Below are 27,464 nucleotides of genomic sequence, written 5' to 3' on the forward strand. Positions count from 1 at the left end.
CCTGCAGTGCACAGATGCTCCACCAGAGGGCAGATGACATTGTTGGGTGGTGCTGTTTTTTCAGGAAAGTGTTGATCATGTTAATGTAGTGGTCTTAAAAACTTTTATCCAATATGATACAAATTGTCTAATGGGGTTAAGAAATTACTGCACACAGATTAATATTTCTCCATTTGATAATAAAAGTTTTTTTGTTTGTTGTTAATGACTTACAACCTTTTATTAAAAAGTTCAAAAACACACTTTTTCAGACCTATAATTACACACAAGTCCCTGGTTTCTAAAGCATTTCAGCAGTGTGGCTGCTTTAAAGCCATAATAGCTGCACCGTTACGACTTCTGATAAAACCATCCTGTGAGCTTGTTAGAGTTGGTTTAAAAGCATAAAGATACGCACTCTGACTTTGTTACATCGGCACGCTTCCCCCAGCTCGCTGCCGCTTGCTGAGGTTTTGAAACTCGACACACCTCTCTGCCGAGTAGACGTCAACTAAAGTGTTTTAAAAGTTTAGTTTTAAATCCCATGAAGCCTCATTACTGCAGAGACAGAAGGATCCACTCAGACCACCGATCAATACTCGAATCGATCAGCATTTCCTCAGGTGAACCAGCGTCTGTGTTACTTACAGCATATCTTTGGGAAGATGCTGATCTTTTTCCATCTCCGTCTCCCCTGAATTGGTTTGGTCTCCTTTCTTTGCCTTGTTTCTTTAAAGTCTATTTTCCATCATTCGTTCAGCTGCTTGCCTTTGATTATAGCAGCAGGATAGGAACGTGCACACGCACACACACACACACACACACACACAGTGGCACACAAAGAGAAAGTAGTGCTCGCATATACACTAAAGAGTGTGCTGTGTATGTGTGTGTGAGTGTGTTACATAATGAGCCCTCATCTTGAAGTGACACTAAAATAGCTGCTTCAGCTTCACGCTGTCTTCTGTGTCTTTAAAAGCACCAATTAGAGACATTTAATCACCGCACTGGCTGTCCGGACGAGTCACACACAGTTACACAGAGAGAGAGAGAGAGGTTTCATTTGTCCTCTGCGGTCTCTAAGAAAAAATGTCCTGTGGGAGGGAAATGGGGGAAAAAGTTTGTCTTTAGAAACATTTTAAATATTTTTATCTGCAAGTTAAGCTGTCAAAAAGTAATTTCACTCTGATCATTTGTCGTTGCTGCATCAAAGTATAAACGGTGATTGGAGTCATCTCAGCTGATGAAACACCATTAATGCTCGCCACTCGCAAGCCATCAATCCCAGAGTATTATCATTCCCAATGCGTAATATACCGACGATTTGTCATGCTCGTAGGTGTCTCATAGTCAAGCCAAAGGTACCCTTCCAATTCCTTATTAAACGCTCTGGATTCTCAATTGACTCCAATATAAACCCGCTCGGGGCGGTAAGAGACGCTTACAGCAGAGGCTCCAGCCGTCCATTCCACCGCAAACACATGAAAGCATCACTGATAATTCAACAATAAAATAGGTTTATGTTGTGGCCATTACATAGTGTTTTCCAAAGTGATCCAGGATCTGAAAGTGAACAGAATTAATGTACATAATGCTATGTTAGCTTTATTTTCATTTCACACATAAAACACATTTATAAATTGATTCCAACCTGCTCTCATTCCCAACGCACAACATTTGTCATAATCGTAGGTATTTTTGCGTTGGGATGAGAACGCGTTGTCAATCTCTGTCAGCAGTTCCTTTAATGGCCGCTAGACTCCCATTATAAACCTCAACCAAGCATTTTTACAGCCTTCTGGCAGCTTCTTAAGGTATCACCTTTATATGTATTTTTTTTCTTTTGTTCAGGCTGTATTACAGTTTTTTACAGACGCTAGGACACATTTCCCAATACTTAGGTCACTTTTGCAAAACTCTTCACACAATCCTCCTAACTGACCGTCAGCTTGGCAAAGCAGTTCATTTCACATTCAAAATGCACTACAACTACCAAAACACTTTATTCAGGTCTCAAATAAACTCATTCTTCCAGAACACTAGCAAAGGTTGACAGCCGACAAACACACTTTGTCACCCACAAAACAATGACCTAAAAAACACTAACAACATGTAGCATTACACAGTGTTTTCTTGTGTAAAACAAGGACACATCTCTGTTTATAATTTCAATATATGTTACTGGAATGGATCAGACATTCAGAATTCGTTAATATTTGTTTATGTATTTTTAGTTTTTTGCACTAAGTAATCCCAAAATACAAGAATTTGTATACACACCATCCACTGATACACATACAATAGTAATGCTAATCTACTCGGTCTTCTCCATTTGGCCACAGGTTCTCATCCACATCACAGCTTATGTCATCTAGGGCAACACACCTAGGAAAGAATCTTCTGGCTGCCAGAATTGAAGGAGTTGAACAATTGAAGGAGTAACACCTGTGTAGATGTTCATCTACAATGAGAATCAGCTGTGGCTGGTTAAACTGCATTTTTAGATTTAAAATATGTTTCAATAAAATATTGCTGTTGAATTTTGCTGTCTTTTTAAGTTTTGCATTGTGTTATTGTTTTGGCCATAAGTTTAACAGTTTTGACAACAGTATGTAAGCACATGCAAAATGTCCTGTCCGTACAAAGATTTTTGGCAGTTGTTGTGTCTGAGTGAGAAGATAATTCATGAAATTTGAGAGATGTAGTCATTGAATGCATTTTGTGCCAAAACAATGATAACTGGTCCTCAGTTTAGCCCACATAGACTTCTGTTGTGCTCACTGTGTGAGGAGTTTTGCAAACGTGACCTAAGTATTGAGAAATGTGTCCTAGCGTCTGTAAAAAACTGTAAGTCTCAAAGTGTGCAACATATGGTCTCACACATGCAATGTCAGAGACAGCCAAAATGCCAATGTCAAGGTTTTTATTTTCCGTGCCAAAGTCAGGAGATTTATTTTGCTTGTACAGTATCTTCACCAACCACATCGTTGTCTTGGCTGCTACCATGACAACATTTGCTTCTTCTTCTTCTTTCAAGAAAACTACTAAACAAAGTGACCCGATGATGGAGCTAGACAAAATTTGTTGCTATCGGTCACTTTATGGTAATGCAGTTAATTGGAAGACATGCTACTGATGTAGCGCTGACTCTTATTCCTAACTGACAGCATCATAGTCAGCTCAAATCAAGTTATTTTTCTGTAAACTGATAAATATCAATACAAATATTCAATCTGCGAGACTAAGACTTTTGAGATACCTTAAGACAAAGAATAAAATTGAAGGAGCAGTCAGATATTTTTGGAAGTCCCTACAAAGAGCCAGATCAGATGAGTTTTCTCTACATAATGGATGCAAAACTTTTAGTTTAGCTTGAAGACTGACAGCACAATTCAATTCATCCTTAAAAAACACACACTGCTGTGCAAAGGCTTTAGGCACTGACAGCACCTACGCCTAGAAGAACCGGCTCTTCAAGGTACTCAGCACGTAAATTGCTCCAAGCATCTTGGGGAACTTTCCATAATTCTTGTGCAGATTTCAGCTTTCTCTCTGTCATTTTTTGCTAACGCAACACCAGATTGAGTCTATGATGTTGACATCAGGGCTCTGTGGGGGTTGTGGCAGAGCGCCTTCTCCTTCCTGTGGTTCACAGAAGGTAGTTTATGACTCTGGCTGAATGTTTGGGGCTGATCAAATGCATTTCTGATGGTACTGATTGACTTTCAGGACTTTAAAACATTGAACATTTCAAACTTTTATCCACTCAGATACTATTATCATGATTTCCGCATTGACTCTTAACTGTGTTCAAGCATATGGAGCCCAATTTTTAAAATGAAAAACACATATTACAGACTCTCAATCCCACAAACACAACTACTGCTGCCTCTGTCGAGGCTCCAGGTCTCAGAGGTTGGTTAACAAGCCTGAGATTAGTCCCATCAAATCTGATTCTCTCTCTCTTTCCTCCTGTCTACTTAACTCAGAGTAACTCGCCCAGAAAGTACAGTGATTAAATGTCTCTAATTGGTGCTTTTAAAGAGCTTTTAATGAGCTCTGTCCTCATGTTCAAGTGACACTAATAGCTACACATTCACACAATAGATGGAGATCATGCACTTCTTGAGGTTTTGCAGTTTTCTTTGTGAGAAAAACTGACAGCTTAAAAAAACAGAACTCAATTACACCTCTTAAATACATCAGTCAAGGTCGGGTATTGACTACAGACCAGAGACAGAAGCGATTCAGCCTGAAACAAGCTGCTCAGATGCAGCTTGGAAAGTTTAACATGATTTACATGAGTGTGACAGAATGATGGACCCGATCACAAAGTTTTCACTTTAAATGGTAAATGGCCTGTATTTATATAGCGCTTTACTAGTCCCTAAGGACCCCAAAGCGCTTTACATATCCAGTCATCCACCCATTCACACACTGGTGATGGCAAGCTACATTGTAGCCACAGCCACCCTGGGGCGCACTGACAGAGGCGAGGCTGCCGGACACTGGCGCCACCGGGCCCTCTGACCTCCACCAGTAGGCAACGGGTGAAGTGTCTTGCCCAAGGACACAACGACCGAGACTGTCCAAGCCGGCGCTCGAACCGGCAACCTTCCGATTACAAGGCGAACTCCCAACTCTTGAGCCACGATCGTCCCCACTTCACTTTACGACATGTTTCATTTGGTTGTGGTTTCTTCCAACACTCGATATTATTATTTATTTTATAATAAATGAAGGCTACACTTCCTGGTAGTTTTCAGCATTGCAGCTGGCTGCAGCTGTGGTGAAGTTTTTCACAACATTATAATAAATATTAATAATATATAATTAGGTGGAAAAATCAATTTACATTGTAATATCAAATAGAATAAATTGAAACTGAGTTTAATTACAGAAGAAATAGACCCTTAGATGTGTGCTGTACTATAAAGCATTATTACAATGCTAAAATAAAAGTGTAAAAAAACAGTGAGTATTTAAAGCAGCGTCTGGCTATGACTTGAACATATTCTGAGGTTATCTTTTGGTGATGGTTATATGAATATCCAGCAAAGCTGCACGATGGTGTGGTGGTTAGCACTGCTGAAGCAAGAAGTGCAAGAAGGTTAGCAGTGGCGAGGGTGTTTCTGTGTGAAGTTGGAATGTTTGAATCTTTCCATGGGTCCTCTCTGGGTAATCCAGCTTCCTCCTACACTTCACAGATGTGCAGTTAGTGGTTTAAATGTTTATTCTAAATTGCCTGTAGGTGTGAATGAGAATGCAAATGTGAGTGCAGCCCTGTAACGGACTGGCAATCTGTCCAGGCCATACCCAGCCTTTCGTCATGTGTTAGCTGGGATAAGCTCTGGCATGGATGGATGGATGGATGGATGGATGGATGGATGGATGGATGGGAAGATCATCACAGTATTATTCAAAACCAGTTAAACTTCAGGAAAAATCATTCTGACCAGTTAGAAAAGTGGCAACAGGTTCACTGAGAAGGCAACAACAATGCAACCTCCAAAGAGGGAATGGTTAAGCAGGTGAAGGCCACAGATCATTGCTCTCCTCGGTGAAATCAATTCACCTCAGTATCTCCTCAGGATCTGAGACATCCAGTCTCATCTGTGACTGTCATCCTCTAGCTGTTTGGAAATAATCCCTTTAAACTCTTGCTTAGAGGTCCTGGATGGTTGGGCTCTGCTTTGCTCACTGCTGGAAATAAATTCCTCACCTCTGGCTGTTTCCCAAACTGCTTTGAAACAGAGACAGTGTCCTAAAGAGACCCAGCGCTCATCCATCCTGTCCTTTGAACCACAGACTGGGCTCCAAATTACCTTTCAGTAGCGAGGTCATGGAAAGAAATTGTAGCTAAAAGACTTTAGAGGAGGATAACAGTGATAAGATCTTCATTCATTTTCCATCTTTTTTGTGCCTGCAGTACAAAGTCAACAGAGAGAATTTATTCTGAGCATCTTTAAAGGACAGAAAAGCAGTAAGAGGAGCTGATAAGTGGAGAAGAAAGGTTTCCAATCAGCATGCAGACTCCAGAAAATCTCCTTTACTTTTATAATTAAAATGAAACAAGTAATGGCTTGAACATTTCACTTGTTCTTAGTGCAACACTGACATTTTTTAACAAGTCCTTTGTAGGGCACAGTAGTCAGGTGGGGTTATAGTTTGGTTGCATTTTAGCTACCTGATAAAGAAACATTTTAAGAAACTACAAGATGTTGCATTAAAAATCTAATCTTAAATGCATTTTGATTTTAAAGACAAAGAAAACCTGTAAAACTATAACTCAGACAAATCACTAAACATTGTGAGGGTCCTGCTTTTAACTGCTTTGGACTTGGATATTTTGCCATATCCATCAGTTAGTTGGAGAAAAAGCCAAGATGTGCAGTTGAAAGAGCAGTGTGTTGCACCATGGGAAAAGCAGATGTTGTGGCACAACCATACAGTAGCAAGGTTTTAATTGCTTGCAGTACAATTGACTATTTTTCTTAGAGTAAATTGTCCCCATATGAGTACTTATAATAGAGTATACATTTTTTTCAGCTCTCTGGACTTTTAGGACCATGGGACTGCTTGGGGTCCAGATTAAGAGAAGCAAATATTTAAACATGTTACTGCTTCTGTGTTAAATCTGCAATCTCATAACTGCAACTTCTGAAACCCTAAACCCTAAGATCAAGTGCACCTCCCTATAAAATCTAACTACACATTGATGCAGATGCAAGCCTCACAGGTATGAATGTTGGCGGCCATGTGCAAAGGCTACACTGTGGGCTCTACAAAGATTCACAGTACAAGCATAATTCAGGCATAAGAAATACACTCTGAGTTTTCAATATTTGCCAAAAGGGCCCCGGTGAGTCTCAGACAACTTTAGTGATGCAAATGTGGGTTTAAGAGAAAATGATACCTCGTTCTTTCCCCCCCCCCAGTACTGGTGGTGTTATTTCCCCAGCCTATACTGTTTATTTGATTCCAACACTGAAATACTCCATCCAATAATACTATACGTTTGTGATTGCACCATTCATCAAATGGATATACTTCAGACGTCCAGGCTGGGAATCATTCAGCATACATTTCTCCAGAGTTGAGCCCGATAAATTCAACATCTTTTGGACGCATTGGGATTTCATCAGAAACTTGAAATGTGTGTTTTTCTAAGCTAGACAATGTACTGCAGGGTAAAATAGGTTCACTTTCTTTTTGTTCTGTGGGGAAACTTTGTAAAGTCTGCATTCTGTAAAACAATGTCTTCTTCACTTTATTGAATATTAATGCTAAATTCTTTCAAACAGCTCTGAATGAGGCGGATGACTGGAAAAGACTCCGGCTCTCATCTTCACTGAGGCAGCAGCAGGCAGACAGCTGACTGGCCTGCAGCTCTGCACGCGTGTGTGTGTGTGTGGGAGTGTGTGTGTGTGCGATTTAATATATGTGCTCGTGGTCATGTGAGCGTTTTAGTCTAGTCCATCTGCTGTTGTGTGTCACCCCGAGGCGACGGCATGAGAGAAAGAGCCAGGGACAAAGAGGAAGAAAACGAAAGACCGAAAGAAAAGATGAAAAGATACAGAAGTGGAGGAATGTAGGTTTGTGTGTTTCGGCGCGTGTGCTGGACCTCAGGCGGTGCTGTGTCTCTGTGGATCCCAGATGGAGCCAGAACTCAACAGAGCACATTAGTCCACTTGGCGTGTTCACACACACGTTCAGACACACTCAGATATTCAGTGTAATTCTCCTGACAGTCGGATCACCTGAGCCTCTGCTCACTCTGCTGCGGCAAGATTTCTGCTCCGCTGGAACAGTCAAATAAATTCCTACGGAAGCCCGGAGAGGCCCCTTATCGCTTCTTTAGTTATCTCGACTTCACAATTGAAAAGAACGAGAGGAAAAAATAACTCCCAGGGTGGGACTGGGTTCGGGCTGAAAGTGAAAGAGCTCAAGTATCTCTGGGTTTCATTTGCAAGCAACAAGAACGTGAAGTAAAGGAAGTGAAGAAATAGAGGAGGGGAACAAATAAAAAAGGTATAGGTGTGTAAATTTTAAACCTCGGCCGGACTAGGATTTTAAAACTTGACTTAATAATAAAATACATCATCTAAAGCCTCTCCTCACTCCTCCAGAGCATTTCTTCACAAATGAAATCTAATCAGATTTCTGCTTCTTTGCCTTTTTGTGGTAGAAGTGATGGACTGTTTGGCAGACAGGCAGGGAAGTCACACTGTACGTCAGTAACTATGAGGCCAGGAGTCAAAGTTTCAACTTTACCCAAGAAACCAGATTTTCATGCTCAACAGGCACAAAAGGTATTATGTGTTCACAAAAACAGTTGCTTCAAGGTCTTTGAACTGTAAAGTAAACACTACATTCAGACAATCCCCGTGACCAGCACTTGGAAACAGTGGGGAGGAAGAACTTCCTTTGAAATGCAAGAGATCTACAGCAGAACTAGGCCGAGGCAGCAGCACTGCTGTGACCGACTGAGTTTCCCTCTGAACCATTCTTTGGGGAACAGTAAGAAGAAGGAGAGACTCATGTAAGTTAAATATGATTTATTTGTAGCCTTTACCTGTGATTGTTTTGGGAAATACTTGATACTTGAAGTTAAAAAGTTAAAAAGATAGATACTTGACTTAGATTGATTACTTTAGTGTGTCATGCTTCTCCTTTTTGGTGATTGGAAGCCCCAATCACACCTGCATCATTATCAGTAATGATGATCAGTACTTAAGGAGGGCTTTCCTTCCATTCATTGCCAGATTGTTCCGCTTGCTTCAGGTTGGGCTCCAAAGTCTAAATGTTCGCAATAATTTCCTGGTTGTGATTCACATTCTCGCCTCCTCTCCTATGAGGCTCTTGGTGGGCTCCACTTAGTTTGCTGGAACCTTGTCTCGTGGATTAACTTCAGTTTTCACTGGGAACTCTGTAAATACCCTTCCAGCGTCACTGAAAGATTGCAAGCTGCCTGCTCCTCTTAGTGAAAAATTTCACTTGAGCTGACTTTGCTATTTAACCCTGAGATTGTAAATAAAACCTTTGAACTGTTGTGAGTCTGAATGTGCCGGGGGGTCTTTGGGTATGTTCACACTGCAGGTCTTAATACTCAATTCAGATTTTTTGATCAAATACGATTTTTTGTCTGCTCGTTCACACTACAAATAAAATGTGACAGCAAACGCGCTCTAGTGTGAACGCTCAAAGCGGCCTGCATGCGCAAAAGAAGACGTCATACACAACGCGCTCTGTTTAAACCCAGAGCAAACAATATTGTTTGACAGGTGGCCCTTAATATAAAGACTTCGGACTTCACGTTTCCCAATTTTTGCTTTAAGTTATTTTGTTATTTACATAATAATGTAAATAACCTAATAATGATCCTTATTGCTGTTTTAGAGAGAAGCGGTGCTTCAAAGGATAGCTGCAGATTTCTGTCAGAATCTGCAGATTATACAGTACAAATAAAATGTTCACGTTTCTCCAACGTTGTCTTCCCAACAGTTTCACTGACGTCTATGCTGGATGGCCAGGAAGCGTTCGCGATGTCTTATCGGGCGCGTCTCCGGAGCTGATAATTGGCGTCTGTCTTGTGTCAGTGACGTAAAAGACGGATTTAATGCGACATGACTGTTCAAACAGCAGTCGCTTTCTAAAACATCGGATATGTATCGGATTCAGTACCACATACGAAAATGACCCAGATCAGATTTGAAAATATCAGATTTGTGCCGTTCACACTGTCAGACCATGATCGGATATGGGTCGCATAGGGTCAAAAAATCGGATTTGATGCGCTTTCGCCTACAGTGTGAACGTAGCCTTACACTTGGTATGTAATCATCACATAATGAAAAATTCGTGGAATGAGTATCCACTCACACAGACGCAGGGAGAACATGCAACTCCACATAGCTGAATGTGTCAGGCCAGTGGATTCAAACCCAGGACCTTGTTGATATGAAGCAATGATCTGTGCTGTCCAAAGACATTCATGGTTGGTCAATTGGTGTTTCTAAACTAGTCATAGGTGTAAATTTCAGCATCTATCTGATAACCTGTTTACAGTGTACCACTCCCCTCGTCCTATGACAGCTGAGATAGGCTCCAGCCACATCTCCACCCTGAATTGGACAAGCAGAAGTGGATAGATGGATGGGTGGAATAAAAGGTTTGTGGCTTTTCCATCCTGCTTCTTCTGAAGTTCAGCAGTACAGAACAGAGACTGCACCTGACATCTGCTGAAGCAACATTAGATTTAGGCTTTTGAGATTATAACCTTCACTTGGATCCTTTGAAATATTAAAAAATTCAGAAAGTCACTAATGGATTTCTACTGTGTGTGAAGCGTTTTGCACACTCTGAATCCAGTCAGTGTTTGCAGAGATAACCCATCTGTTGTTATCATGAGAAACAACATCTGATTGGCTAAGCTTCCTAAAACTTGAATTTTGCAGCTGTTGTTGCATCTGTGTGTAACTTCAGCTGGCACTCTGCTTGAGGTCAATGTGGTAACTTAAAATTCAGACATGATGTAGCCCAGAGCTTCGCAAAGTGTGGGGCCCACCCCCTAGGGGTTTTGGGTGGGGCGCAGAGCCATTGCAGGGGGGGGGGGGCGTGGTATGAAAAGGGGCAAAAAAACCACGCTTGGACACTGCTAGCGCGGGGCGGCCACACAAACGCAAAGCAGGAGATAAAGCATACCTGAATATGTTTCCAAACCAAGTTCATTCTAAGCCAAAGACTAGAAAATATGGTGAAGCATGTCTTCCCTTTGGCTTCACCTGCACAAGTGCCAAGGTAGGTCTCCCCTGCATAATTGGTTTTCCCTGCGGCGGGAGCAGCGCTGGGCTGTTTAAATCAGGGACAAACAGTATCCCACATTCTTGATTTGTAGTTCACAAACACTTCTTGTAATGACTAACTACTCCTGACATTTTGGAGATTTTAGCTCTTTATACAGTAAAGTTACAGTGGGATCCAAATAATATCAGGCTGATCCTGCCACAATGTGTTCCCCCGGTTCAAATCACGGACTAACAGTATCCCACAGTTGTTTATGTTTTTAAACCCATTTTGCACAGAGAGACATTTTTTTCTTGTAAAACAAAGGGGGCCAAGCAAAAGAAGTTTGGGAACCACTGATGTAGCCAGACGTTTTCCCTGAGCAGGTGTAACTTGGTCCTTGCTTAGAGCTGGAGGCCATATTTGAAGTGAGTTGTATAGCTTCAGTGAAATTATGCACCAGTGAAACCACAGCCAGGTACATTTACTCAAGTCCAGTTTTATGTAGTAAAATCTTTGCACTGGAAGAAGATCTATTTATTTGATAAGTTTACTGTACAGATGATTTTTTTTTTTTTAAATTACAAGCATGTGAAATATAAAGTATGTCTCATGTTAACGTTGGGATTTGTTGGGAACGTCATCCATTGTTGTTACTTGCCATGTTTGAAAAGTAACAATTAGCAACTTGGCCAAAAAAGTAAACATTTTCGTAATAAATACCACTCTTTTATAAAAGAAAACAAAAACTATGAAAAAGTAAGAAAGATTCCTTATATGGGAACTTTTTCTGTGTCTCAAATTCCATACTTTGGTATTTAAACTTCACATTATTGTGCATAATCTGCACTGTCAATACAGCTCCATGAAGTGCACATTAAGAATTCGGATGGTATATTTATAAAGATAAATAAGAATTCACACCCACATCTCTGACAACTGGTAAATATTTGTGAAATGCAGCAGCTAATGGCCTAAAGTGGAATTCCATACTTCGGGTATCACACTTCTGTCAGTTTGAGCAGGTAAACAGAGTGAAGGGTTATGGGCATGCAAACTAAACAGACACATCTGTGTGCAGTACAGGAGTGTCAGCAGGGTGCACCATAAAAATGATGACCACAAAAAACATTAAAGATAAAAAAACAGAAATAACAACACAAACTTTTTTTTAACAACTATATTATTACTTTAGTCTTCTCCACAGCAGGAACTCAGCTAATCGGCCAACAAAAACACAAATACAAGCAAGAGAAGCACACAGACAAGTTATTCAACATCTTTGACAGTGCCCCCTGGTGACAATACACAGGTAGAACACATAGATGATGGTCTGCTCTAAGTAGGACAAACGCAAATGCAAGTCAATGGACAGTCTTTATAATTCAATAGACGGAAGTTTACAAACATTAGCATCCAAACTTAGAGAGGATTTTAAAAATTGGAAAGATGACAATCAATCCTAGAACTCAGATATATTTTGTAACGTAGCTCCAAGGAACTAACCATGGCCATTATACTGCAAAACTATATAATATTGACAAATGCAGCTGTGAGTGGACTGAAGCATCTTCTATAAGAATTGCCAGCTGGATGAATGTAAGGGTGTCAAGACTCTGTGACCTTTCTGAAGTAGCTATGCTTGAATTGTATTGGTTTTACACAGCTGGATTAAAATCTGTGCTAATGTCACCAATAATGTTACTTCTTTAGTTTCATTTGCCAGTCATTTGGCTCACCACACTTTGCAAAATACTTGGATCACCATTTTTTTTATCCTTTAAATGTACAGTTGTTTCTCCAATGATCACGTTTTCTACACCTACTTTAAAGCACAAACAGGAAACATAATTTTAGTAGTGTCTGATTTGTGCATAAAACTATGCTACCAACAGTGGACTGTATTAAAGTGATGCCATAGATTTTTGTGGAAACTTCCAGGAAATGCAAGGATGATTCCTGATATTTATCTGTGACTAAAACCATGGTCCAATCTAACCACAACCCAACAGCTCTGAGTTCCATGATGTCCATATACATTATATCCAGAATTTATCCAGCTAGTAAAGACACTGTTTGGGTTAATTATCATCCAACAGATACATTCTGTACTTTTTTAGCTGTAGATGTTGGAATATGTGAAGCAGAAGAAGAGCTGGACAGACAGACTGACATCTTAACGCTTGTCTCTAACAGGACAACTAGCCAAAATTATTCCTGCTATTACTCTGTTTTTATGGCCTGTCATCGGTCTGTGCAGAGCAGTTTTCCCTCTGTCCCTTTAAATTTGTATCTCAGCTCATCATTTCTCTCTCGCTCTCTCAGGGGAGCTTGATGCCCTGCATGACAACAGATGGAGCCCTGAGGCTTTGGGACCATGCGCACACACACACACACACACACACACACACACACAGAAAGACAGAAAGATGGCAACAGTAGGACGGGGTTAGAGGCAAACTGTGGTAAAAACTGATGTCATCATCAGTATGAATGGACACATACTCCATGATTACGTGCTTATATGTAGATGAACAGGGGAACGCCCACAAAACTCATTTTTAATGGAAGACTGCATTCAGTCGCTGCTGACACACACGCATTATGTCCCTCTCTCTCTCTCTCTCTCTCTCTCTCTCACACACACACACACACACACACACACACACACACACACATTTACTTTCATTCACATACAGGAAATATCTGACTCAATTTAAAACAGAAAGTCAAATCAAAGAGGAATTCACACAGAGGCTTTGCTCTCTTTGCACTCGTGTATTTACCACAGCTGACACTTGAGTTTGGATCTAATATGAGTTTTCAAAACTTCAAAACAGTGAACTGGGAGGACATCTGGGGATTTCTGGACTACTGTTTGGCACAGTAACACAACAGCCCTCGGGTGACTCTTCATCCGTATGAGAGTCTGACTGTTGTTCAGGATCACAGTGACAACACGCTAACCGGCTGAAACATATTTTCTCTATCAACTTCTATCCTGCACAACTAGGCATGATGGAAAATGTGGGTTTACTGTGGACTTAAGATAAGTTTTTAAAAATTCACAGTGTCTCAAACACAGATATGAGAGAACACTTCAGAAAAGAATCACTCTCGGGTCGGCTAAAATTCCAGTGTGAACATTGCTTAAATCTGAATCCCACCCATAATGCTCCTGGCTGGTACGGCAATCATAGTCAAGCCTCGCAAATGTTCCTCTAGGTGTACAAATCACTGTTTCAGAAATACTAGTCCTTATTAAAATTCATCAGCTAGACAAGTACGCACATAGGATACAGTCTCCATTGCATGATGTGTACTAATGGGAGTACTCAAATTAAGACACACTGTATGACTTTATCCGCACCGGATAATTATTTCTGTACATGGTATTCCATCAGACAATTACTTAACTTCCAAGTTAAATTACAATTTTGCTTACAAGATCTCTGGTGCATCTTTTAGTGTCATCATGCTGCAGTCACTGCTAGCCCAGGGGTCTCATGCTCCACCTATAAACTGCATCTTCCTTGGTTCTGACAGGGGAGCCTTTGTTTCACATCACTCCATATTTATCTTTCCCTTCATTAAATGTCCTCACTCTATTGTTGAATCCCTGTGAAAGCCATATGCTTTCAATATACATATATAATATACCCATGCAAGTGCCTTGAGGTGGACTGCAGTATCTGGAATTAACTTAATGCACATGCTACAATGCACATGATGCAGACTTATCTGCCTGTTTTGTTTTACATGCTACTCTTCATTACTCCTCATTACCTTCTACAGTTAGTTTCAATTACATCGTTACTGTCGTATGAAAACCTCGTTTCTGTTACATTATATAAAAGATAAGACAGATTCGGGAGGCCAATAAAACCCGTTCCTCACAACCTGACATCAAAGAGGTTCAAGCTTTTAACCTGACACTTTTGTGCAGCCAGGTCTGGACCACAGGATGTGACATCACCTTTAACTCAGCATGGGGCAGCTCGTTAATGCTGCTAATGCTGCTAATATCACTGCAAAGGTCAGGGAGGGTGGAATTAAATGTCAGGCCTAATCTGAGGCGATGAAAACAAACAGGAAGCTTTGACTGAAAGTGAATTTCTAATGTGATGGATGAATGTAGACAGCAAGAAAGTGTCTGACATATACAATATGGAGCCTCAGTGATCACATTAGCTTGTTTGGGTGAAGAGAGGAAAAAAGAAATGTACCGCTGTAACACAACTAATTGATTCTGGCAGGTCAGAAGAATAAAACACAAACAATTATAAAGACACGAGAAGAAAAGAAGAAGGAGGATGAGATGAAATTTGACTGTTCTGAGAGGATTCATTAATCTGGGCAGGAAGAAGCATAGCAAATAGCACAGCTACATAGCAAATATGGCTGCACATATATACTGCTGCAGAAAGGCTGAAGGTTTTATAGGAGGAAAGCCCAGGACGCACAGACGAAAAAGGCTCATACTGCTATAAAGTTTCAACTGACTGATTCAGTCAGCTCATGTTTCTGGTAAAGCAGAGGAAAAATACTGACTAGCATTAAAATGCCAAGCAAAAATATTCAAATGTGTTGACATGACACTTGAAACACTTTAAAGTGGCATGCTTTGATTAAAAACAAGCTTCCAAGTCAATTATGCAAAGCATGACAGCTGTCCTCACTCTAAAAAAGAGAACTTTATTTTGGTATAAGCTTAGAATTACTTTGACTTTAGGAGTTAGTTTTTTGGATTTGTTTTTAAAATGACTGGTGAGTGAAAGCACAGTACAGTGGTGAGCACTCACACATTTGGTTGTTTGCTGTATACCACACCACACCTTATGTGGGTATAGGCCTTCAACAAGTGCCACTGTCTAACCTTTATATTAGTTACTTCCTGTTTTACTTTGGTACTCATTTCTCCCTTATACTTTTTATTCAGTTTTACAGTGTGAGTGTAAAGGGTGCAGACAGGAAGACACAGACAGGATGTTGAAAAGAAGGTCAGTCAGTAACATAACAGCAAAGGAAAATCAAGCACAACATGAACCATGAATCAAACCATATTGTCAAAATAAAGATCAAAGCTTCATGTTATCCTTTAACTGAACATTTTATTTATCAAAGCACGCTGAAACATGAATCCATCTTGAAGGAAAAGCCCTCAGGAGACAGTTTGATAGTATGTTTAGTCAGATAATATCACTACAGACTAGTGATGGTGGACATATCTATATCATCTTTGCACTTAAAGTAAACTTTCTTTGCAATTTAGTGGATTTTGATTGGACTTTTTTTTAATTCACACAGACATAAAGTCTTAATTTTAATATGACGGTGGACCGTTTATAGCAGCAGGGTTTGACAGCCCTCAGGCAGGTGTGTCTGAGGGTTGGAAACACAGGTAACTGAAGTGACACCATCATATCTGAGACAGCTGTGTCAGAAAGGGTATCAAGAGAAAGAAGTCAATTTCATAGCCAGACGTTTGTCTGACCAAGTGACAATATATAAAAATGAATGTACAGTTAATTCTAGGAAGCACACATATATTTAATTCCAAGTGTTTATAATTAAATTATTATGTTATCATTTATTATTTTTACCAAGACTATAGAACAATGCAGAGGCATTTGTGAGCACTACAGTGTTTCTTGGCAGTGATTAATACAATATGGTCTCTGTTACCCTTCACTCGACACATCTTTTTGGAATTAAAAAAAAAACTGAATTATGACAGAAAATCTCAAATGCAGCACAGCACCACTGGCTCCCACTACATTCTTATGAAAAAGTTAAAAATATTTTAAAGACAAACCCTGGCTCTCATTTGGAGCTCGCTTCACTTAATCCATAATGTCTGAGTAAAATTTAAATCAGATTTAGAGCAATTTCCTTCTGAATGCAAATTGCAGAATTCTGCTGTGCCCACAGATAAGACATCTTATACACCACTGGAAAGCCTCCAGACCTTTTCTGAATTCTGGGCTGTATACTGAAGAGTTCTTTTATGCAAAACACACTGGACTGGAGGTCACATATTTGGCTGCCATCTCGCTGTGTGTCTCTGCTTCAATCTACCACTATCTGCATCTGGAACAAACTCATGGTTATTCAGTTTGCACTTGAGATGCAACACTTCATTTGCAACCCATGGACAATCTTTGGAGCAACATCCCTTTTCAAAACTTGCACATAATACCAAAACCTAAAATTTTCTGGACATTTCTAGCTACTAGTTCTTCTTTTCATTACTTTTGATCATTTTGTTTAATTTTACAATAAAAAACAACAACAACAACAACAACAACAACAACAACAAACAGACAAAGTGGCAGTGAGGAATCTAAAATTCAAATATATAGATTTCTTTGATTTATTGGGCATCTGAGCTGACTCTTCATCTCCTCTCAGCATTTGAAAAATGGCTTGACAACACTTTAATTTTCATCTTTTAATAACATGAGCTATCATACATATGTTTTCAGCTTTTGCCACCACCTCCACGTTTATAGTTCTTCAACTAAAGGTTCAATTTGAATTCCATTAAGTTCCTCTTATCCAGCAATTATGACCACACTAGGTGTTAAAGTGGGCTGGAACGACCTGGAATGATGTTCCAACACCTTCAATTAATGCACAATTAAATCTGATAGGCAGATTAATGCATGATACTGCCAAGCCAGTTAATTTTTCATGTGTTGAAGCCTGGCATTACCTCCAGTTGATGGCATGGTAAGAGGTGCACTAAATCATTTTAAAAGGCAAGGACAGCCCAACAAGTATTGTTTTGTAGTTTTGGATATTTTTTTCTATTTGATCTAAACATAATGTGTTGCTTTATATTTAGCAAACATCTCAAAAGCTGAGGTATACTAATTTTGTGTGACTAAAATTTTGATGAATAGGCAGGTTTAGTAGTGTTCATTGCAGACTAAACTGGTTGGTTTACAGTATTGTGGTAAGGACTGCAGTAATGCACTATGCTGGACTGGTGCAGAGCAGGCTGTGATGTTCATGGTCAGTGTTAAGCTACATTAAAGGGTAGCAGACATCAAGTGGGGGTATTTTATCTTAACCCTTTAAGACCTACCATAGAACCAAGTCCGCCAGAGCTTATATTATATTTTTACATGCTGTGGAGCCATTTTTGGGAGCATTTCAAGTTGCTATACATCAATACAACCATTATAGCCCAGATTTTAATAATATGTATTCATTAAGTGCATAGTAATTACATAAATTGCAAAAAAGTGCAATAAACTACAAAAAAATTGAAAATCGTTTTTGATTTTTTAACATATATTTGTAGTTAGAGAAATTTAAGAGGCTTATCCCTCAAAACTGTAAATACAAAAAAGTTGCACAAAATAGTTTCCCACCACAGGAAATTTATTTTGAGTGTCTTCATAGTTTTATTTTTGAAATACACCAATTTTTATACACTGCAGGAAAAACGAAAATAAATATTATACTGCAAATTTGCAAAAAAGCAGCATATGCATCAAAATAAACTATTTCCAACAGTGCAATATGAGTCCTAAGCATCCCAGAAACGACACAGAAAGTCATAAAGTCAAAGATAACTTTTAAAAAGAGCAGTATAGGCCCTGAGGCCCTGATCGCAAAAAAGACTACATTTCCGCGAAAATGACGTCACTTCCGGTTTCGGCCAGGTAATGGTGGAAATGCAAAAGTTCGCGCTGACGTCTATTCCAACGTAGGAAGTGTTTTGAACAGCTGATCGGACCAGCAAAGCGTGTTTCTGGAATATTATGTTTTTGTTCCTGAAAGCGCTTTTTATGCAGTTTTTGCAAAGCTTTATGTGGAAGGAAACCGTGACCTAGGACAAGCTGATGGCACAATATGTAAGTACAACTCCTCCGGTTTCATATGCAAAAAAAATTTTTGCGCTAGCTTACGTGGTTGCAGTGCTACCGGGATTTAAAAATAGTTACGCATAACAGAGCGTTCCCGCTCCGATCGGCTCTAAAGGGTTAATTTCAGGAGCGGGACCACACCCACATCCATGCCCCATCTGCTCTTCAGTCTATATATGCCCCTTCACCAATACCTGCTTTTCATACCCCCCTCCCCCATCTTCTTTTCTTTTACATGTAAAAGTACATGGGGATCTGCCTGGCCCGGGAACTGCTGCCAGTCCCCTCCGAGGCCTTCCCCAAACCGCAGCATCAGTCAACAGTCCATCACCCATTGTACAGCTCAACTGAGGGTGTGGTCCCAGCTAGCGAATTTATCTTTAAACTGATGATGCAATTTGATTTACTCACAGAACACACAGACCTCTAAAAAGTTTTACACACAGGATGCATTAAGTTTTTGTCACTATTTTGTGCATTAAAAATGCAACTGTTTACACTGACCTGTAGTTCGTGCTCTAGTACTGAATATACAATGATATAGAAATAGTTAATTAATACTTCATTACCTCCGATACACAGCTAGAGACTGCTCTGGATTAATCGGCTCTCTGAAATGATCTGTTTGCCTCCTCAGATGTGGTCCCAACTGCCAATACAGCTTCAAATCTGGGCTCAAACCATGAAATACTCCGTCCTGCTGTCTTCTCTTTGTGAAACCAGAATCTCAGTTTTTCAGTCTCGGGTTGCAAAAACGTGACGTGTGTGTATATACATTAAAAAAATCCTGAACTTTGTGTTGTTTTTTTTCTCCTAACACTTCCAGTGTGTAAAAGTCTTTATACTAAGTTTATGCTGTATAGAAATCCTGATAGCTTCTGTAATGTCTGGTTATATCTTTTTATATTCGACTAGCTAACAAACACATGGCAACTAATCAGAGCTACTCTCAATGTTAATAATAATAATAATAATAATAATGGATACTTTATTGATCCCCATGGGGAAATTACTTGTTTTTCTCTGCATTTGACCCATTCACTCAGTGAAGCAGTGGGCAGCCCACTAAGCAGGCGCCCGGGGAGCAGTGTGTAGGGACGGTACACAGCAAATCCAGCATGTCCAAATTAACACTGTCAGATTTGATTTCAACACTATTAAAGTGTCTATATGGGTCCACACCAGAGAGTGTTAATTTAACTCTTTTTGGAGAGTTGGTAGTTAACTCTGATTTAGTGTTTAACACTTGGTGTTAAGAGTTTATATATTAACTCTCAAAGAGTATTTTAGTTTAACTACGTAAGAGTTATCTTCTAATTCATTCTAAAAAGCGGGAATTTTACTGTTCTGAACTTCTAGAAATTTCTTTTGGAAATAAACATTTACTAAAAAGATGCAATGGTTTTTGAAAAACATTTATTCAGAACTGTGCACCACAATTTCAAAACATTTTCTGAAAGATGTAACAGTATACATGTTCTCACTTTCATTAGAATTTTGTTTATCAAAAGGTCTGACATGGTAAATGCAAATAACAGCATTCTCATCACTTATTTCTTCAATACAATATGCATGTCCTTCATTCATCACTTTGTGGAACTTCAACGCACTTCTGCTCTCGCCCATATTCCATCTTCACAAGCATATCCTGTGTGGAGATTGAATAAAAATTAGTTGACACTAATTAATGGCACAAATAATCCAGTAAACAATTGCAGCACAGTAAAAAAAAAAAAAAAAAAAAAGGAATCCTCTTTGAGCCATTACTTGTGTAAAGTATTTTCCCAAAAGACAAGGACACAGGCAACAGGTAATACTGAACTAAATGTAAAACCTCAACCTTTTTCATTTTTACCTAAACCGTGTGCACAAAACTCTGGAGGGATCTATGCTAACGTAGAATCCAGTCAGGACGCCTGCTACTGCTGTTTGCTCGTTTTTTTTTTATGGGCGATCGTTTTCAGGCTTCAAGTAGCACCATTATACCAACATTTCACATTCTACACATTGTTTTAGGTGTATTTGACCAAAAGTTTGACTGAAAATTCACATGCAAGCTTTTTTTCAAGGCTGTGGTATTTGCCCGCAAACAATACCTTTCAGCTAGCTAAAACAGAATATTATGCTATCACCGAGCAACATGGCTAATGCCTTTCACACAGCTTTGTCTCAACTCCAAAGAACCACAGAAGTAAAAGCTAATAACAATTGAAACAATCTTTGAAAAAATGACTTACCAAGCATGGCAAACAACTCAAATATGTAGAGCAAAATGTTCTGAAACGGCTTCACTTCAGCTTCGATTGGAGCCGTGCTGGGGGCGGAGTCTGTGAATTCACTCTATTGGTGTCATAGCCCGTCTAGGAGTTCAGAGTTAAGAGGTCAAGAGTTAATGTTTCCATTGTAACACCTCCAGATTTGACAGAGAAACACTCATTTTTAACACTCGATTTTAACTACTATCATTTTACACCTCAGAGTTACATTAAAAGAATGTGACTCTGCTTAGAGTAAAATTAACTCTACTTTTGCAAGAAGACTATTAACACCAAAACATTTAACACTTTCGAATTTGCTGTGTACCTTGCTCAGGGGTACCTCAGGGTAGCCGTTAAGTGGATTCGAACCGCCGACCTTCCGATCATGGGGCGACCACTTTACCTACTGAGCTATCCCTGCCCCCACTTCAACCCCTGAGTAATTTATACAGAAAAACTACAAAACGTTGACTTTTAAGTGACTCAAAAAAACTACAACAAGAAGACTGTTACCACTTCACCTTCTTCCAACTTTAGCTTTATCTTCAGTTCCATTATGTGCTGATTTCATTGAAGTCATTAAGTCATCTTACCACCTCATTCAAAACTTCTTTCAAACTTGTTTCAACTTCAGGTTCAGCTTCAGTTACATTATTCCACTCATTTAGCTGTTAGCAATCTAAACACGGAGGACAAAACAGTGTTAATCAATTCAAAAAAAATAATAAAAATAATTGTCATGCAAGCTGATAGAAGTCCTTTCACTGCCACTTACAGCTTGCATTTTAAACACTGTAGTTTAGTTTCATGTCTGAGCTGCAGTGCACCAAGGTCAGCTGTCACTGCCATACAAATCCATTCAGACGCTTCAAAGAATTAACTACAGGGCATTTAAACTATTTTATGTCTGTAGTGAGGCAATCACATTTTTTACACTTTTACTGTAATTCAACCAGTTATATAACAGAGTCTAAAAATATAAAGGATGAAGGGACAAAGTTGGCATTGAACTTCAGTACTTTGAAATCTTACTCTGATGCGTGTAAAGACAAACCCTTTTCTCCTTTAATAAAAATACCCTCTGACTGTGCTTAATGTCTACAACTGCCATGAACTGGCTGAGGTTCAATTCCCAGACCTATTCTCTTTGTAGCCCCCAACACACAAAAGGAAAAGGAGGACAGTGTGCTTTCTTTGCCCCATATGAGTAAAAATTGATGAGCCTAACAGTAATTGTACAAAGGACAAAGAGTTGGCTGACTTCCCTAAAATGAGACACCCAGGAAGTGGAAGCTGTTTTTCCTTTCCTAATTTGGATCGGCAGAGGGATGGTAAGTACACAGTGTGGTTTTTATTTAATGAAAGCTGACAGGAAATCAGACTTCAGGAGAACAAAGTATTTCGTCCCAACTTTACTTCATCTCCACACAGTCAGAGAGCTGCGGTGCACACTGAGCAGATCCTGGCAAGACAATGAAGGAGACGAGCCCACATAACGTCAGAGGAAGGACAGCACGTCAGCAGCCTTACCTAGTTTAGGCAGAGAGTACTGGACTTTGAAGTAGTCCTGATAAAATCCGAGGAGCCTCTTAGTAATGTGGAGGGCGTAGTCCCCTGCTCCGCTCAAAATGGCATCTGGCCGAGCATAGAGACGGATCTGAAGACAAATACAGAGGAAGAAATGGAATTAAGCTGATTTTAATTGAGATGGATCTAAAAACAGATACAGAGAAAGGAAATTGGAATTAGTGTATGCTCAGCTCTACAGAGAACAAAATGAAATTAAGCCACTTTTTTTCAAATCTATACAGAAAAGGAAATTAAATTTGACAGATACAAACAGGAGAATGCTGTGTGTATATTAAACTCTTCAGGGGAAATAATACAATCAGAGAGAGTTTAAGTTTATATCTGCAGAAAGGAAAAATTATATTTGAGAGATGTTTTCTTCGAAATTTGCGAAAAAACAAATGGAATCAGGTCCGTGTTAGGTGGGTCACATCTACAGACAAAATAAGTGAATCAGGTCGACTTCATATTCTGCTCTCCAGACAGAACAATGGAGTCTGGTTGATTTGGTTCAAATATAAAACAAGAAAAAAATTGATTTACAGCTGTGAGCAAGAATATCGACTGTAGACGGAAGCAAAAAAAAATACAAGAATGTTAAATGTTCTGCTACAGGTGGATTCCAGTATTTCACACAGTCTAATGATCAGTGTGGGCTCATTATTGGACAGGGGTTGGAGCAGCTGCATCATTTATTTATAAAGGACAGTTCACCCTAAATCAAATTTACATATTTTTCTATGGACATGTAGCAATATTTATTCATTCAGACTGTTTACTCAAGCCCCCCGCATTTCTTTATATTTTGTGTCCAGGGAGCCAGACATTTTGCAACTTTTAAAGTGCTCCTGAGTAAGAGTTCTGCAGGCTTTTTGGTCTTTTTTTTCTGACATTTTTATAGGAAAGCAGGCATTAAAAAAGGAATGAACCAGTGTTGTTTCTGCACTTAACAGAAAATTGATTAAAGATTGAATTTTAAGTTGCATATGTAGTTTGTTATTAATAGCCTGTCACATAAACAAAAACATAAAAAAATATCCCCATTTCTTAAGCTGAATTGATGACAAATGCCAAAGATTACACAGTTTGAGTGGAGTAAAATAGTAATTTTATACCAGCAAAGTAATCCTCACTGGGAAGCCTGAATGGGCTATTAGCCAAAAAATCCCTATCCTTCGGTGCAAAATAGGGAAAACTGGACAAGTGGAGAACAAAAGTAACAACCCCCTTTGCTAGGAAAAATTCAGCAAAGACCTGACATGGGAGTGGCATCTGGACTTGAACCATGGCCACACTGGAACTGAACTTAAGATGAAGGTCAGCAGGTCTTAGCTGGTGGTCAAAACTAATAGAATTATAAATGCAGTGGTCAGGCTGCTGACCTCTGAACCACTGCAGGATGACATGCTGACAAAGTGTGTGTGAGAGACACTCCAACTCATCACTGTTGCTGGGATTAAAATGATCATCTGCTCTTTCGAAAGTGAATCTATTGTTTGGTGAAGATGGCAATTTGTACTTGAGAAGAGGTTCTTTTTTTGTGCCTCACAGCTCCTGACAAGCTGTGGGTAAAAGCAAAATCACAGCTCTTTCCCTGTAGAGCTGTGACAGCAGCTTCACTTCTGTCTTTTTTTTACCCCCTTTAACATTGCACACCTTCACCAAAACACAGTGTAACATATTGACTGACTTCTAATGAAATCCATTTTAATTCATGCAGTATGGACTCGAACACTTGTATGCTCATCTGTACACAAATCCAAAGTGGGCCATGGGGCATTACGAGATCTAGGTTGAAGTGCTGAGTTTCTCAGTGCTTTGGCTTCACTCATTTAAGTATTACTTGCCCTTATACATCAATCAGCATAACATTATGACCAACTGGCTATTATTGTTGGTCTCCCGTTTGCTGCCAAAACAGCTCTGACCAATTGAGGCATGGACTCCACTAGATTGCTGAAGATGTGCAGTGGTATCTGCACCAATATGTTAGCAACAGATCCTTTAAGACCTATGAGTTGCAAGATGGGGCCTCCATAAATCAGACGTGTTGGTCCAGCTCATCCCAAATGCTAGACTGGACTGAGACGAAGTTGGAGTTGGAGGCTCATGATTGTGCTCCTCGAACCATTGCTGAACCATTTTTGCTTTGTGGCAGGGCGCATTATCCCTGTTCTATCAAAGGGTGTACATGGTCTTCAACAGTGCTTAGGTAGGTAGTACATGTTAAAGTAACATCCACATGGATGGCACAACTCAAGTTTTCATAGCAGAAGACTGCCCAAATAATCACATTGCCTCCGCCAGCTTGCCTTCTCTTCTGATGCTGTTGTATCAGAACAAGCATTACATTTTTCAACAGTTTGAGCTACAGCAGGTCATCTGTTGGGTCAAACCACACAGGCCAGTCTTCACTCCCCCACATGCATCAGTGAGCCTTGGCTACTATGACTCTGTTGCTGGTTCACCACTGTTCCTTCCTTGGACTGCTTGGCAGATGCTGACCCTTGGAGACTGGGAACACTCCACAAGAGCTGCACACTTGCTCAAATCCTTACATTTGCCTACATTTACTGCATTTAACACTTCTTCTAACATAAAATGCTTATTTGCTCTCTAATATATCCCACCCAGGAACATGATGAAGAGAGGATCTGTGTTAACCTGCCAGTGGTCATTGAAATGTTATGTCTGTTTAAATTCAAGTTTAATGTCAAAGTTAATGCCAGCAGTTTGACATGATCCTAAATTTTAAGGTTAACTATAGATAAAAAGTCTGGCTTTATCCTGAAGAAAAAATATATTTGAATCCAAATTTTACTGCAATTGATTCAAAAGTTCTTGATTACTTTTAAACTACAACTATATCCAAGCCACAACTGTGAACCTTGTGGTGGTGCCACCAGAAAAGTTGGTGTGCAATCCTCCCATCAGTACAGTATCTTAAATGTTTAGCTTTTTAAAAAGACTAGGCTAAATGTCATAATCAAATCATCTGACAGACCATCCTACAGGCTACAAGCCTCCGTGAAGCCAACCAGAAGAAGGACAGGGGTTTCAAATAATGCTGCATTGTGGTTTTTAGTATTTCAGCCACCATCAAACAGAAGTTCAGGTGCACTGAAGTTCAGTGTAATTATTTACACACATTACCAATCACACTGACCAACACATTAGGAGTCTGTGTCCGACTGTGAAGGAAAAATAAAAACAGATTTTGCTCTTTTTTTAATCTGACTTTGATGCCAACTTAGTGTTTGTTAGTGTGCTGTCAGTCTGCTGCCCTCTTGTGATTCTGAAGCTCAGTCAAAAATGTTTCACTTCAATGACTCCCAATGGACTCTTTAAACTAAAGTGATTCTTTCAAGCTCACAGACAGACAGACAGACATCTGCTCCATCTGAGTCAATTTTCATTAAAAAAAAAAAAAGCAATTTGGCAGATCTGCAAAAGAAAATTATCTTCTGCTGCCGCTTTATTCAGTAGGCATCCGGTGTTTGAGGTCAGCTGGTCTAATCTCCTGATGCAGCTTTCATACGGAAACAGCCAAGCTCTGTTTGCAGCAGCCACCATTACTTTATTACACAAAACACTGAATTATGAGGCTCAGTCTCATCGGTGGTGAGTCTAAAGTCTGTTTTTGTCTGTGACAGGTGCAGGTGGAGAAATCTCTGTGTGCAAGAGAAAAGGCTGAAAATGTGTGGTCCCTTGGGCGACACTGCATTAAAAACAGAGATGATTCTGTCATGGAAATCGATGCATGGGTTCAGGAGCACTTCCAGAAATCACTGTCTGTCAACACAACTCATCGTCCCATGCACTGACGCAGGTAAAAGCTCCATCATGCAAAGAAGATTCTGTCTCTTTAAGGTTCCTTTCCCTCCGAATGAACCCTCTGATCGAATTGAACCGTCTAGGCAATAAAATACATGGCCGTTTAATTTAATTTTTTCAATCATTCTTTGCTTAAAACTCCTTAAACTCTACATGTTCATTTCTGACTCACAGACCATTCTTGACAAAGTTAGCAACAAGCATGTAGGGCATATTCAAACAGCCTACAGCCCACAAAGCCAACAAAGCCACGCAGTGCCCTTTTTCTCATATTCAAAACCAAACAGAGATCTGAAGCAGACGGCACTTTCCACTGCAGGAAATGAACCTTTGTTCTGCTTTTGGTGTACTATACTAATTTCCAATTTGATAAATGCAACATCAAATTGCACTGTGTCTGAAAGAAAGAGGACAAAGTCAGGACTGGGCTTCAAACCAACCAACAACCAACTTTATGACTTCCACAGAGATAAAGCTACTTCTCTGCCAGCAGACTTCAGATCAGTTATGTTTGTCGAGTTCTGCAGTTACCTTGTGAACTTTACTGATGGTATCACGTCTTGGTATCACTTGGTATCACTGAATAATCACATTCTCTACAAATACTTGATGGATTTGTTGATCGAGAATTAACAACTACTGTAACTTATGGATTAACCTTCAGCACAGACTGTAATGTTGACATGGGACTTCAGTACCTTCAACTCGTCTCTTACGGTCTGCGATTACAAAGAAGCATGGTGGTAAGATATTTTAGCCTTTTTATTTATGTAACTTAGATATATAAGTTATATGAATAACTTTGATCGTGGCTCAAAGAGTTGGCAGTTCGTCTTGCAACCGGAAGGTTGCCGGTTCGAGCCCCGGCTCGGACATTCTCGGTCGCTGTGTCCTTGGGCAAGACACTTCACCTACCACCTACTGGTGTTGGCCAGAGGGGCCGATGGCGTGATATGGCAGCCTCACTTCTGTCAGTCTGCCCGTCTGCAGCTGTGGCTACAACTGTAGCTTGCCTCCACCAGTGTGTGAATGTGAGAGTGAATGAATAGTGGAATTGTACAGTGCTTTGAGGGCCCCAAAAAGCGCTATATAAAATGCAATCCATTAATATTATTATTTTCTTGATTTCCATCCTCATGTCAAAAACACATGGAAAGACTTC

General features: G+C 39.7%; 1 protein-coding gene across 1 annotated transcript in view; it reads right to left on the bottom strand.

Moving 5' to 3' along the window:
* The window catches only part of LOC146614922 (thyrotropin-releasing hormone-degrading ectoenzyme-like), a 279,130-nt gene that overhangs the window by 151,722 nt on the left and 99,944 nt on the right, over positions 1–27,464 (bottom strand). The window contains exon 4 of the mRNA XM_085375895.1: positions 22,430–22,556. Coding sequence (XP_085232021.1) covers positions 22,430–22,556 — 127 coding nt within the window. The remainder of the gene's footprint in view (positions 1–22,429; positions 22,557–27,464) is intronic.

This window comes from Diplotaxodon limnothrissa, linkage group LG17 (genome assembly GCF_057381915.1).
Source record: "Diplotaxodon limnothrissa isolate DT_005_m linkage group LG17, D_limnothrissa_male_GT1.1, whole genome shotgun sequence".
Taxonomy (NCBI): domain Eukaryota; kingdom Metazoa; phylum Chordata; class Actinopteri; order Cichliformes; family Cichlidae; genus Diplotaxodon; species Diplotaxodon limnothrissa.